The 16197-nt window shown below is 35.4% G+C and overlaps 1 protein-coding gene across 2 annotated transcripts in view; it reads right to left on the bottom strand.

Moving 5' to 3' along the window:
* Nucleotides 1-16197, bottom strand: part of RRM1 (ribonucleotide reductase catalytic subunit M1) — a 74098-nt gene that overhangs the window by 30879 nt on the left and 27022 nt on the right. Inside the window, exons 16-19 of one of the 2 annotated variants that reach the window (XM_051987489.1) lie at nt 10743-10878; nt 9454-9549; nt 6570-6758; nt 639-1405 (exon numbers count right to left, since the gene is read on the bottom strand). In XM_051987489.1, the coding sequence (XP_051843449.1) occupies nt 1223-1405; nt 6570-6758; nt 9454-9549; nt 10743-10878 (604 nt within the window). In that variant the 3' untranslated portion in view covers nt 639-1222. Of the gene's footprint in view, nt 1-638; nt 1406-6569; nt 6759-9453; nt 9550-10742; nt 10879-16197 lie in introns of those variants that run through there. The other variant, XM_051987490.1, reaches the window with a different exon arrangement.

Genomic DNA, 16197 nt, shown 5'->3' with positions numbered 1-16197 from the left:
AAAGATCATCTAATCACAACTCCACTCTTCTTTTTACAGATAAAGAAACTTAAGATCCCGAGAAGAGAAAATTACCATCATATAGTGATAGATGGAGTCAGGTGTAATGGGCTGAGGCTTGAGTTGATGCACTGAGGTCCTAAGCACATGAGGGTAAATAGTAATTGGACCATACTCTATTAATATATAAGCTTGGAGAAAGAATGGCCCCCGCCCACTCTTTGTGCAAGTCCTGATGTGTTGTATAGGAAATGATGATTTTGGTGGGTGGAGGCAGGGGAGTGGAAAAGGAAGGGGAAGGAGAGACTGTTTGCACTGCCATTGCAACGGCATTCTCAGCTCAGATCTCCCTGTTAGCTGGCCTCCTGTCGCAGCTGCCCATATTGCTATCGCAATCCTTATTCATCTCTTCACTTCAATAAAGATTGAAGATTTTTCCCTTAACCTGAATTCCTGATTCTGGCTGATTTTAAATACGCGGTCATTACAGTCAGGAATAGAAATCCCATCTTCTAGATTGGACACCAGAGTTTTTTCTGCTGTACAAAGCAAAGCTGTGACAATGTAATGACAAGATGTTAGAAGTCATTTGAGATGAAAACCATTAACAAAATTAGTTGAGACACAAAAAATTCACCTTTTAAGAGGAAAGTGTGCATCTTTATTTCATACTGACCTATTAAGTCAGCCCTGTTTCCATATGAGGATCCTGGAGCAAATCAGAAGAGGAATAAGATCCAAAACATCTTGGGAAAAGCCATTTCTGGATGTTTTAATGCTAAATACTGATAAGGCAGAGAAACCCAAGCTTCCTAGTGAGGGGGTGAGGGAGTAGATATGCCAACAATTCTCAGGGACCAACAATCTGCTTTTCTTTTAGTGGCAACATACCAGCCTCAAAAGAGACCTCAGCCAAGTGAGATGACAATCTGCAGAGGATACTCACTCAGGGTAGGGCCCAAGGAAGTGACCAAGCCCCAGACGACCACTTTCTCTTTCCTGCTCATCCACTGAGTCCAAAATGACTTCTTCATTCCCAAAACACCAGCAGAAAAATATTTTCATACTGCACTGAAATAGTACTTGATATGCATTGATCATTTCCTGCACTAAAGTCCAGCAAAGCCTCACCTCTTCAAGCAAATTCACTACATCTATCTATGCCCAAAGAGACAGTGTGGCTTCCAAAGAAGTGCTGGCCTCCTCTTCTGATTCTTCCTTTTCAGGATCCACACATCAGGCACTCATCTCTGTTTTCTAAAGAGCAAACCATGGCTGCTGTGTTCCTCTCTTTTTCCTCATCCTTCAACATCTCCTTCTCTTTCAGTTTTTCCTTATTCAGAGTGAACTGAATGGGATTAGCTGCTGGTCTTATCCTCAAGTAATACATACCAGTCTTCAGACCCTATAGGAAGAACAATTATAATTATTAGCAGGAGTCTGCTCATCAGATCAAAATTTAGATCAGATCCAATGTGACAGCCTCATATATTTGGCTCTTTCATTTACTCATATTGATGGCATAAGAAAGGTATCCTTGAAACTTCTACAACTGATAAACACGCTTTACATCTCTAAAATGCATTAATCAATCAGGCATATAAAACACACAGAGAGAACACAACGATAATGCTAATAACAATAATAACTGACATTTACACAGCATTTTGAAAATTGTATGCACCTCATTTGAACCTCACAACTGCCCTGTGAAGTAGGTGCTACTGGTATTATTATCCTCACTTTAAAGACAAGGAAGTCAGAACTCAGATCATGAGGCTTGTCCATGGGTCACACATCTATCAAGTATCTGAAGTAGGATCGAAATCCAAATTTTTTTGACTCCACAACCCAACACTCTACCCACTAAGCCAATAATAAGTGTCAAAAAAGTGAGCAAAACTAGCTGTACCAGATTTAAACTATATTATAAAGCAGCAGTCATCAAAACCATTTGGCTAAGAAATAGAGAAGTTGATCAGTATAGGTTAGGTTCACAGACAATGACTATAACAATCTAGTATTTCACAAACCCAAAGGCCCCACATTTTGGGATAAGAATTCACTATTTGACAAAAACTGCTGGGAAAATTGTAAACTAGCATGGCAGAAAGTAAGCACAGACCTACACCTAACACCTTATATCAAGATAAGGTCTAAATGCATTCATGATCTAGACATAAAGAATGATATTATAAATGAATTAGAAGAACATAGGATAGTTTCCACCTCTCAGATTTGTGGAGGAGGAAGGAATTTGTGAACCAAAGAAGAACTAGAGACCATTATTGATCATAAAATAGATAATGTTGATTACATTAAGTTAAAAAATTTTTGTACAAACAAAACTAATGAAGAAAAGATTAGAAGGGAAGCAATAAACTGGGAAAACATTTTTACATCCAAAGGATCTGATAAAGGCCTCATTTCTAAAATATATAGAGAACTGACTCAAATTTATAGTAGTTCAAGCCATTCTCCAATTGATAAATGGTCAAAGGATATGAATAGACGATTTTCAGATGAAGAAATTAAAACTATATGTAGTCACATGAAAAGGTGCTTCAAATCACTATTGATCAGAGAAATGCAAATTAAGACAACTCTGAGATACCATTACATACCTGTCAAATTAGTAAAGATAATGACAAATATTGGACGGGATGTTGGAAAACTGGGACACTGATACATTGTTGATGGAACTGTGAATGGATCCAACCACTCTGAAGAGCAATTAGAAATTACACTCAAAAAGTTATCAAACTGGGCATATCCTTTAATCCAGCAGTATTTTTACTGGGATTATATCCCAAAGAGATCTTAAAGAAGGGAAAGGAAGCCACATATACAGAAATGTTTGTGGCAGCCCTCTTTGTAGTAGCAAGAAACTGGAAACTGAGTGGATGCCCATCAATTGGAGAATGGCTGAAAAAATTATGGTATATGAATGTTATGGAATATTATTGTTCTGTAAGAAATGACAAGCAGGATGATTTCAGAGAGGCCTGGAGAGTCTTACATGAACTGATGCTGAATGAAATGAGCTGAACTAGATCATTCTACACGGCAATAATAATAAGACTATATAATGATCAATTCTGATGGACATAGCTCTCTTCAACAATGAGATAATTCAAGCCAGTTCCAATTGTTCAGTGATGAAGAGAGCCATCTACACCCAGAAAGAGAACTATGGGAACAGTGTGAAACACAACATAGCATTCTCACTCTCTCTCGTTATTTTCATGCATTTTGTTTTCTTTCTCTTCCTTATCGATCTGATTTTCCTTGTGCAACAAGATAACTGTATATAAATATATTTACATACATTAGATCTAACATGTATTTCAACATATTGAACATGTATTGGACGACTTGCCAGCTGGGGCGGGGAGGGAGGGGAAATTTGGAACAAAAGGTTATGCAAGGGTCAATGTTGGAAAAATTACCCATGCATATGCTTTGTAAACAAAAAGCTTTAATTTAAAAAAAAAAAAGTGAGCAAAAGCATGGTGTGAAAACTGAGGCAAAAGGTGCTAGTATGGAGAAAAGAGGAAAACTTCTTGGAGGATGATGTATACTTTGTGATTTTTAAGGATGGTTAAGAATTCACAAGCAAAACAGATTGAAAGGACATTGCAAGTATAAGGAACAGCATGAACAAAAACGTAGGAAATAGAAGACATATTAGAGGCAATTAGGTTCATATGAGAAGTCCAAGAAAGGGAATTTACTAGGAGACAAGGTTAGAAAGGAAGAAAGGGCTTTGGAATGTCAGGCAAAGTCTTGAATTTTAGTCAGGATACAGTAAACACCAATAACTGCAAAGTGACTCTCTAGAGGTAGAAAGTTACAAGTATTATATTTCAAAGTCCCAATATACCAGTCTCACTAAAGCAGAAAGTATAGGGAAAGAAATAAAAAAAGCAGAAGGACCTAGATCTTGTTTGTCAACCTAAAGAGTCTAGACTTTATCCTGTTTGAAGAAACTATCAAAAAAGTTTTTGAAATAGGGAAGTATAAAATAGTAATTTATAATAAGTCAGTCTGTTAGTGAGACAAGTGGTACTAGTTAGTATATATTACAAAAGTCAAGGCATAAGGTGACAGGCTTAGGCTAATGTTATTATATGTGAATGTTGAGGGATGAAGAAGGGAAGACTTTTTACCAAAAAAATGATGAATGGTGCCTGATGGGAAATGGTCATAGGAGGAAAGAGGGATGAAACAAGCATTTCTCTTTTAATCTCTCTCTCTCTTCTCTTATTGCCAAGGCTATCATTTCTAATATAATATTGAATAGCAAGGGTGATAGTAGGCAAGCTTGTTTCACTCTTGATCTTATTGGGAATGGTTTCAATTTATCCCCATTACAGATGTTTGCTGATGGTTTTAAATAGATACTACTGATCATTTTAAGGAAAAGTCCATATATTCCTATACTCTCTAGTGTTTTTAATAGGAATGGGTATTAGATTTTATCAAATGTTTTTTCTGCATCTATTGAAATAATCATATGGTTTTTGTTAGTTTGGTTACTGATATAGCCAATTATGCTAATAGTTTTCCTAATCATTGAACCAGCTTTGTATTCCTGGTGTAAATCCTACTTAGTCATGGTATATTATCCTGGGATGACTTTCTGTAATCTCTTTGCTAATATTTTATTTAAGATTTTTGCATCAATATTCATTAGGGAAATTGGTCTATAATTTTCTTTCTGTTTTCCTCTTACCTGATTTAGATATCAGCACCATGTCTGTGTCATAAAAGGAATTTGGGAGAAGTCGTTCTTTCCCTATTTTTCAAACAATTTGAATAGTATTAGAGTTAATTGTTCTTTAAATATTTGGTAGAATTCTTATGTAAATCCATCTGGCCCTGGTAACTTTTTCTTAGAGAGTTGATTAATAGCTTGTTCTATTTATTTTTCTAAAATGAGACTATTTAAGTAATTTGTTTCCTCTTCTGTTAATCTGGGCAATCTATATTTTTGTAAGTATTCCTCCATTTCACTTAGATTATCAAATTTATTGACATAAAGTTGGGCAAAATAACTCCTAACTATTGCTCTAATTTTCTCTTCATTGGTGGAAAGTCCTCCTTTTCATTTTTGAGACTAACAACTTGATTTTCCTCTTTCCTTCTTCTAATCAAATTAACTAAAGGTTTATCTATTTTGTTGGTTTTTTCATAAAGCCAATTCTTAGTTTTATTTATTAATTCAATAGTTTTCTTACTTTCAAATTTATTAATTTCCCTTTTTATTTTTAGAATTTCAAATTTGACATTTAATTCAGGATTTTTAATTTGTTCTTTTTCTAGCTTTTTTTTAGTTGTAAGCCCAACTCATTGATCTTTTTCTCTGGAAATATAAAACTTCCCCTAATTACCACTTTTGCTACATCCTACAAATTTTGGTATGTTGTCTCATTATTGTCATTCTTTTGGATAAAATTATTGTGTCCATGATTTGCTTGAAACAAGTGCATGATTAAGCATCAATTATGCATCAGGAACTGTGCTAAACACTTTACATATAATATCTAAATTGATCCTCACAATTCTGAAAAGTATTAACTCTATTTTACAGTGGAGGGAACTAATAAGACAAGTTAAGTCCAGGTACACACAGCTAGGAAGTGTTTGAAACCTGATTTGTACTCATCTTTCTGGCTCCAGGCAGAGTGTTCTATACTGTCAACCAGTATAGGTTGGACAAATATATAGATATAGGTAAGGACAAATATTTTGGAGTCATATACATAGAAGTGACAGCTAAAGCTAAAGCTAAAAGGTATAGGAGTAGAGAGAAAAAGGAGAAGGAAAAGGAGCTGAAGACTACTGAGTAAAACTGGAAGCTTATTTCCAAGAAGGAACGACAGTCAGTCCAAGAAAGAAGCAGCCAGAAGAAAAAAAAGCAAGAAAACTATGACAAGATCTTTTCAAGGAAGTCAAGAAAGGGAAAAGGCAATTTCTGGGGGTAAGCTGGCAGTATCACCCACTACAGACAGGGTAAAAACAAAGGCCACTGGCAAAGTCCACATTCTAACTCTTAGATGTCATTATCTACCACATTAGGAAAGGTAAACTACAGAGCCTTTAAGGTCCTTTCCAATTCTGAAATTTCATGACTCTACTATTTGGAATACCTGATGTGAACAAGTTCAATTAAGTAATGGGAAATGAAAACCACAGGAGGATTTTGAGTAGGTGGTAAAGAAATTGAAGTACTGGCTATCTCACCACATTCTATTTAACATTTAGCAAATTATTAATATGTAAAGACCAAATGCCTCCAATATACTTCTAGAAATGATCTCTTATTAAACCCCTGTGCATCACCCTTTATAAGCACATGATCAACCCACAAAACATTATCTAAAATGAGAAAGCCACTACTGGAAGATGGCTGAAGAGAATGACAGTCATATGTAAAGTGCCAGTTGTTCAAATGTCCTAAAAGCAAAACAAAAAAAGGTAAAGAACAGAACTCAATGGTACATGACAAACTTGGAGGGTCTAAAATGCAAAGGCCTGAGAAGTCTTCTTTATAACCTTTCACTAACCTGCTTCCAACCGTAGAAGTGCATGCTGGTGAGTTTGCCATAGTTGGGCTCAGCAATGTGGATATTCAAAGACTGGCTTTGATCAATGAATGCCCCTCGATCAGCTGCCATCTTGAGAACAGTTTTCTGTGAGATTTCCCACACAGTCTTATACAACTTCTTCAAGTCTTCAGGAATTTCAGGGATACTCTGAAAGAAGAAAAAGAGCAAATTTATTTTCTCTCAGTAAAAAAGACAACATGAACCACAATGACATAAAAGAAAATAAACTTGACAACATGAACCACAATGATATAAAAGAAAATAAACTCTAAAGACTTCAGAATGCTGATCAATGTGGTGATCAATAGTAACTTCAGAGGACTGATGATAAAAGCTTAACTTCACCTCTTGATAAAATAAAGCATTAATTTCCAGACTTAGTCAATGTGTAAATTTGTTTTGTTTGACTAGAGATTTAGGGAGGACGGTTCATAGTCAGTAAGAAATCACTAGGAAGTAAAAATGACATTTACAAATAGTATAATACAAATTTTTTTAAGGATGAAAGGTTAGGAAAAGTAGAAGAGGAGAAGTGTAGAAAGAAAAACAACACAAGCAGAGAATAGTGGCTGGAAAATTAACTCCTAGATTGAATGCCTTGCTTAATATGAAATTAATGAATTCTACTACTTGTAAATGAGCAAGTCCACCAAAGACATATTCTACCAAATATATCACGGGAATATTGTGGATTTAAAACAAAAACTCAAGAAAAACAGGCATCTCTAGAGAAACAAGATGTGTTTTAAACTTGATTGTTAGAGCAAGCAACAACCACTTAGGCATGGAAACAAATTTTTACTTTGCTCCTTTGCTATATAATTTCTGATGATGAAAAGTCTCTTTTTGCCAAAGCTAATCCTTACTTGTACTTTGATTCATTCTTTCTAGAAATTTGTCTCAAAGATCATTCACCAACTCTTTTTGGTCTTCAATCTCTCCCTTTATGGCTCCTTCCCCAATACCTTCATATATTCTCAGGTCTCCCTCTTTCCTTAAAAAACTGACAACCCTGCTCCTTCCCTCAAATTATCATTTCTATCCTACTTTTCACTGATAAACTAGAAAGTAATTTATACTCACTGCCTCCATTTTCTTACCACCTAATCAGTTTGCAACTCTATCTTTAAACATCTCTCAAAAGTTTACCAATGATCTCTTAAATACAAAAACTCTTATCATTCTGCTACTACTAATTTATCCTCTCTGTCTAGATGCTCTCTCTTTTGGTTTTTAGTCATTTTAGAAAGCAAATCAGTTATGCCACAAAAGGCATTTAAACTCTGCGTCCCTCTGACTCAACAATATATCTTGGCCCTTACTTCAAAGAGACCAAAGAAAGAGGAAAAGATCCTGCATCTACAAAAATACTTATAGCAGCTCTTTTTTTGATACAAGACCTGAAAACTCAATGAATGCCAATCAATTAGGGAATGGCTGAACAAATTATGGCACTAGAATGTGATGGAATTTATAGTACTATAAAAAATGAAGAAAGGGTTGTTTCAAAGAAAACTGGGCAAACTTGTATTCACTGATACAGACTAAGGTGAGCAAAGTCAGCACAATTTCCAGAACTATAAGAGCAACATTATAAAAGGAAACAACTGTAAAACACTACAAAATTCTAGTCAATACAATGACCAATCATGATTCTAGGACATGATCTCCTAACAAAGAAGTAATGGGCTATTATACAAAGTTAGACATATGGAAATTTGTTTTGCTTGACTATTATTTTTTACAAGAGTTTCTCTTGTACCCCCTACCCCCGTGGGGTGGGGGAGGGGGAGGAGGGGGCAAGGGAAAATTGTTAAGAAAAATAAATACCTGACAATGGAGGGAAATTTTTTTTAAATGTTTTTTAAAGTTTTCTGTTCTTATAAATCTCTGCCACAGTCACCCAGTCAACACAATCCTGATTAAATGCCCAGATTTCTTCTGACTTCCTAGTATTGAATTCTTTCCACTATGCTATGCTGCCTTAAAGGCATTAGAGACTTTGAATAAAAGTTTTAACAGTGCTTAAAACATAAGACAGACTTCAAGGAGTTGAGAAGTGATTAGATAATAAATGGGTTGAGTGTGAACTATTCCTTTTAGGAGTTTAGCAGTAAAGAGAAGGTAAGATACAGAACAAACAATTTAAAGAAATGATCTGAGAGTAGGAGAGGCAAGGAGAGAGCAAACAGGGAGGGAGGCATTTATAGAGGAAAAGGAAGAAGAAAATCAATATAAGAGAATGATCAATTCAGCAGATTTCCCAAGAAAATATCATTTACATAAATATTGTTTTGTGGAATGCAACTGAAGTCATTAACTACAGTCTGTTATTATTTGAATACCTACTTCTGGAATTGTCCAGTGAGTAGAGCAAGATTTTTAACTTGGGGTCCATAAATTAAGATGGGAAAAATTTTTTAAACTAACTTCTAAATGAAATTTTGCATTTCCTTCCATTATAAATTTTTAATAATGGTTTAAAAAAAGGGGGGGCCCATCAGATAATGTAAGAGGTCCATGACACATAAAGGTTAAGAATTCCTGGCTTAGGGGGATCAGTATTATAAGTTAACTGACTTCAGTTACTCCTGACCTTTTAATTATGTTTTCCTCCTTAACTTCAAATCCTTATAGCTGAACAAATAACTGAAAAGTAAGGACTGTTTGGCCCATGCAATAATGCTGTTGGTGACTGTGAGTACTAGATAATGAGATAGACTTACTCTATAATCAACTCTACCCAATATTATCCTGGGGAGAAATATGGTCCTCTGAGCAGGGGGCAGAGGGACAGAGGGGCAGCAAGGTTAACATCATACATTTCACTCTTATTTTATACCTGGATAGAGCCGTTACATGCAATTATCTGGTTTTTCATCTCTTCATTCCATAAGCCTCGCTCTGTCAGATCTTTCAGCAAGTGAGGATTCACAATCTAAGTAGAATGGTAGGTTAGATATAAAGAAAAATCAATATGTAAAAGTGAGTAACATAAAATCACAAAGAACAAGTAAGCTGCAAAGAAAAAGTAAAGATACCTGGCACCTCATTATTGTGCAGAGATGTGAAGTTCCTAGATTGAAAAAACCTGAAATCACATGCAATATTTTACAAGTATTGGTTGGTTTTATAGATTTTTTTCTACTCTTACTCTTTTTTCTTTTAAAAAAAAAAACATTTAATTATACAAGATACCTCTCTAGGAAAGAGAAGAAGGAGGAATGTTGGGGAAAATGTTAATGATGGAAAAACATAAGATATCAATTTTTTAAAAGTTTAAATAAGAAAAAGAGAACAAGGCAACTATAAAAAAACAAACATGGAAATACAAATTTATATGCTCAGACCCAAAGGAATGAGGCCATTAAAAAATTGTTTAAAAATAGGCTGTGAAGCAAATAAAAATTTAAATAAAGTCCAAGTTCTCATCTACAACATTTGAATCCTATATACAGTTTCAGAATCTGATTATGTAAGAGAGAGGACCAATAATTATGTTACAATCTAGGTACATTTCTGCTGATGGAGTCATTCAAAAATATATAGCAAAAGTATAATTAGGTAATTAAGAAAAAACTGAATTAAATCCTCCAAAACTTCAATAAAGAAATAAAATCCCAGGTATGGGATTCCATATCCAAATATAAAATCATAATCTGCAAAAAACAGAAAGGCCTTTTAACAATCATCTTTTTTAATCCCTTCATTTTAGTGATGAAGAAACTAAAGTCCAAAAAGAAGTGATTTGTTCAAGGTCACAACAATGCTGCAGAGATTCTTAAATTAATCAACAGAGTTATAATGTGAGCTCCTTGCAAATGAAAATTGTTTCACTTTTAGCGTTTCTATCTCCAGCACTTTGCAAATAGCAAACTTGATAAATTACTACTGATTGATGGTTATAAAGAATCAAAATTAAGCTAAAGTCAATATACATATATAACTATGAAAACTTACCAACTGATTAGTTTGCTTTCCAACCTACTTATTGCATTTAGGTATTATCAACACAACCCCAAGAAGCCAAAGTAGAAATAAGTACACACCTAAAATTAATTGAGCTACTAGTAAAGCAGGTTAGCTGTCACTGTGCTTAAAAGATATTTTCCAAGTTAGTACTCTCCTCACCTGAAATTCTCCTGACAGGACTCTCCGAGTATAAATATTGCTGGTGTAAGGTTCAATGGACTCATTATTCCCTAAAATCTGAGCAGTAGAGGCAGTTGGCATTGGGGCAAGCAGCAAACTGTTTCTGATGCCATACCTAGAAAAAAAGTCAAAATCTAGTATTGGCCTAAGAGCTAAAATCTGCCAAAAGTACAAGAATGTAAACCAACAGATTCAGTAAAGGCATGACTTTTTATAAAGACAACAGAAGGCTCACTCCTGAACAAGAAAATAATTATAATAATTATATGGCTGGTGTCTCTGTGTTAGCAGACCCAAATTCCCTGACCTATGCCACCCATATTTTGGCACTCAGAGGATACTGCTTTCATGTTTAATAATGCCTTGTAGACAGACAATATATGTTTATTTTATGAGTTTCAACTTATTTTAGGGCATAAATATGTACATATTTGACAAACCTATACTATATACTTACATGTATACATTTCTTAACACTAAGCATCTTTATATTCCATCATTCTCTAAATAAGAGAAAATCTGATTCAAAATCATTTGCCCATCACAACCTTCTCTTAAAGAACTGTCAACTCCTGTAAGGATTCCTATGAGGAGCAAAATGGTTACAACTTATCTTCTTTGGTGCGTTCAAAGTGAATAATAATAATAATAAATTATGCATGATAGTACACAAAGGCATTGCTAATAAGGGACTGACTTTCAGAGAAATCTTATAAAGTTTTTTCCTTCTCTCCCCTGAAATCATTCCTAGGGACACCTACTATATGAGGCAGTTTTTCATCTACTAATACCAAGTTGCCAGTTTGTACTACCCCTTCTTTCATCATCCACTAGTACGTTTTATACATATCATGAAATCACTTGCATTTTAACAGCCTAAGAAGTATAGCATCCTCTAGTGTTTGACAAACCCAAAGACCTCAGCTTTTGGAATAAGAACTCATTATTTGACAAAAATTGCTGAGAAAATTGGAAATTAATATGGCAGAAACTAGGCATTGACCCACACTTAACACCACACACCAAGATAAGATCAAAATGGGTTCATGACCTAAGTATAAAGAGATTTTAAAGAAGGGTAAGGGACCTGTGTATGCACGAATGTTTGTGGCAGCCCTCTTTGTAGTGGCAAGAAACTGGAAACTGAGTGGATGCCCATCAATTGGAGAATGGCTGAATAAATTGTGGTATATGAATGTTATGGAATATTATTGTTCTGTAAGAAATGACCAGCAGGATGATTTCAGAAAGGCCTGGAGAGACTTACATGAACTGATGCTGAGTAAAATGAGCAGGACCAGGAGATCATTATATACTTCAACAACAATACTATATGATAATCAATTCTGATGGACATGGCCCTCTTCAACAAGGAGATGAACCAAATCAATTCCAATAGAGCAGTAATGAAGTGAACCAGCTACACCCTCTGGGAGATGACTATGAACCACTACATAGAATTCCCAATCCCTCTATTTTTGTCTGCCTGCATTTTTTATCTCCTTCACAAGCTAATTGTATACTATTTCAAAGTCTGATTCTTTTTGTACATACATATTTGTATGTACACATATATTTTATTTAACTTATACTTTAACATATTTAACATGTATTGGTCAGCCTGCCATCTGGGGGAAAGGGTGGGGAGAAGGAGGGGAAAAGTTGGAACAAAAGGTCTTGCAATTGTCAATGCTGAAAAATTATCCATGCATATATCTTGTAAATAAAAAGCTGTAATAAAGTCAGGAAAATGTGAGTTCAAATCCATCCTTAAGACACTTAAATGTGTGACCTCAAGTCACTCTCAGCATCAGTTTCTCCATATGTAAAATGTAAGATAAATGATAGCACCCACTTCCCAGGGCTGTGAGGATCAAATGGAATGATAATGGGCTTAGCACAGTGACTGACACACAATAAGAACTATATACATATTAGTTAGTATTATCATTATTAATTCTTTCTCATTGTGTTTTTTTCCCCTTTCTTATACATGAAAACTCATTAAAAATTTGGGAAAAAATGTGCTCTTCCTCTCCGTTCCCACAAGTCCTCTTGTCCCAAAGATAAATATGCCTAGTTCCTTCAAATGATCCTCCTACTCCAGCCTGGGGTACATTTAAATGAAAGGCACCTTTGCTGAAAGGACCTCTCACTTGAACCGTATGGCACAGACCAGCCTTTAGGAGGCTTCTGCCCCACCTAAGCAATCATCCTAAGCTTCTCCTTAGGTGGCCATATTGAAGACAGGGGGTTTTTGTCCTGTCCCCGACTCCACAGAAGACAATAGCCACAGGGCACCCCCCCTTTCACCTTGTTTTCCCAGGGCTGGGGCACAGCTCCCCCAGAGAAGCCCGCAGTTCCTGCCTGCCTTCCTTTCTTTCTCTGGGTATGAAGATGGAGCACAGCCCCAGCCGCACCCTAACAGCTGGATGCCACTGCGAGCAGGCTGCCCGGCTCTTCCTCCAATGTCGTTCTTATGTGAGTGTTTTTACTGGTGTATATTTTCTATCAGAAATGAGCCTTTTGAAAATGAATGTAAAAACTCCATTTGTATTAAAACTTTTAAAAAAAGATCCTTATATACTATAATCTATTCAACATGTAAAGGACTGCTTGCCATCTAGGGGAGGGGGTGGAGGGAGGGAGGGGAAAAATCGGAACAGAAGTGAATGCAAGGGATAATGCTGTAAAAAATTACCCTGGCATAGGTTCTATCAATAAAAAGTTATTTAAAAAAAAAAAAGAAAAAAGGAAAAAAAAGATCCTTATATTTCACTCTCACTAGGACATTCTCCAGTTAATCAATGTTCCTCTTAAACTCTGATGTCCAGAACTAAAATACTTCAAATGAGATATGACAAGGGGAGTACTCTAGAATAATCAAGTCCCAATATGTGGAAGCTTCCTTCCTCTGCCTTTTTTTGGTTTGTTTTGTGAGGCAATGGGGTTAAGTGGCTTGTCCAGGGTCACACTGCTAATATGTGTTAAGTATCTCAGATTGGATTTGAACTCAGTTTTCCTGACTCCAGGGTGGATGCTCTATCCACTGTGCCACTTAAGTGCTCCAAGCTTTTCCCCTTTTAATATAATTCAGTCAAGATCACCTTAGGGTTTTTTGTTTGGTTTTTTTTTGTGGAGATTGTTTAAAAAAAAAAAAAGTGTAGCATCCTGAAAGGAAAACTGACTTTAGGACGAGTCATAACCTCACTGCTTAAGGAAAGCCCAAATGTAATAATAGATGTGAAACTACTTTGAAAACTATCTCTTCCCATTAAGCATCTAAGTTCCTTAATGAAAATGCATATACCTGTCCCCATATTTTGTACCTATGAATTTTCAAAGCATTTACCATAATACTCTGCACCCTGATGATTCTGATTCACTTCTAATTATAATACAAAGAGATTTTTGACCCACATATCACTAACTCTACAACTTTAAACAAAACCATTCCCCCACCTGTTTGGTTATTCTATTAAAATGGAGACACCATGTATTAGACAGCCTAATATAAGGCACAAGGTTGGATCTGGAACCAAAAGAGGCTTAGATTCCATTTCACAGACACAATAATCACATGACCCTCTCATCCTCTCAGACTCAATTACCTCAAATGGAAAAACAAGGAAAATATCCACAACTCATACTTTAGCTTTTTCTAAAGGTTAAACAAGCTAATATAAATAAAAGATTTTTAAAATCACAAAATATCTTATAAACGTTAGATACTACTACTAATGATGAGGTTTTAAATAGCTATCATTTCTATATACTTTTAAGTTTTGCAAAACAGCACATGTATTAATTCATTTGATGAGTTTTCTAAGGATCAAGTAAGATTACAGACACGAAAGTACTTTGTAAAGATAATGTATACATATTTCCATGCATTCCTAATCATTAGTAAGTGCCGCCTCTACTAGCATGGATTATACTACCATGACCATGATTCTATGCAATTCTTGACAGATTTTCTATCAATTCTTCTACAGAGGATGTACCCAATGTTCTAGAGATCTTTCTTTGGCTTTTAAAAATATTTTTGTGTACACTAGTGCAGAATGAAGTATCAGCCCAACTCCTTTTCCAGTCATAAATATCCAGAAAAGGAAGGAATTTACTAAGAATAGTACTGTTCCAGACAATTTTCAGATGAAGAAATTGAAACTATTACCACTCACATGAAAGAGTGTTCCAAATCACTATTGATCAGAGAAATGCAAATTAAGACAACTCTGAGATATCACTACACACCTGTCAGATTGGCTAAGATGACAGGAAAAAATAATGATGAATGTTGGAGGGGATGCAGGAAAACGGGGACACTGATGCATTGTTGGTGGAGTTGTGAATGAATCCAGCCATTCTGGAGAGCAATCTGGAATTATGCCCAAAAAGTTATCAAACTGTGCATACCCTTTGATCCAGCAGTGTTTCTATTGGGCTTATACCCCAAAGAGATACTAAAAAAGGGAAAGGGACCTGTATGTGCCAAAATGTTTGTAGCAGCCCTGTTTGTAGTGGCTAGAAACTGGAAAATGAATGGATGCCCATCAATTGGAGAATGGCTGGGTAAATTGTGGTATATGAATGTTATGGAATATTATTGCTCTGTAAGGAATGACCAGCAGGATGAATACAGAGAGGCTTGGAGAGACCTACATGGACTGATGCTAAGTGAGATGAGCAGAACCAGGAGATCATTATACACTTCGACAACGATATTGTATGAGGATGTATTCTGATGAAGTGGATTTCTCTGACAAAGAGACTTAACTGAGTTTCATTGGATAAATGATGGACAGAAACAGCTACACCCAAAGAAGGAATACTGGGAAATGAATGTGAACTATTTGATTTTTGATTTTCTTCCCGAGTTATTTTTACCTTCTGAATCCAATTCTCCCTGTGCAGCGGGAGAACTGTTCGGTTCTGCAAATATGTATTGTATCTAGGATATACTGCAACATATTTAACATATATAGGACTGCTTGCCATCTTGGGGGGGGGGGGGAGGGAGGGAGGGGAAAAAACGAAACATAAGTGATTGCAAGGAATAATGTTGTGTAAAAATTATCCTGGCATGGATTCTGTCAATACAAAGTTATTATTAAATAAAATTAAATTTAAAAAAAAAAAAGAATAGTACTGTTCCCCTAATTTTACGTGAAAATACAAAGGATTTATAATTTTGTAACTAGCAGGTGATTCTCCTCATTAATAGAGATAACAATCCGTCTATGACTGAGTAGTCAAGTCCCAGGGAATATAAACATTAGACTTGCATAGGGTCACATTACTAGTGTCAAAGATGGATATGAACAAAAATATGAGTCCAAATTAAGAACTTTACTACAATAAATGACATTACCTTAATATTAATAAAATAAACATTTTCCAACTATTACTTTCTTATTAAGAATTTTAGATA

Source organism: Antechinus flavipes, chromosome 3, assembly GCF_016432865.1.
Source record: "Antechinus flavipes isolate AdamAnt ecotype Samford, QLD, Australia chromosome 3, AdamAnt_v2, whole genome shotgun sequence".
Lineage (NCBI taxonomy): Eukaryota > Metazoa > Chordata > Mammalia > Dasyuromorphia > Dasyuridae > Antechinus > Antechinus flavipes.
Note: the sequence above shows the minus strand (reverse complement) of the source record. Positions and strands in the feature narration are given on the sequence as shown.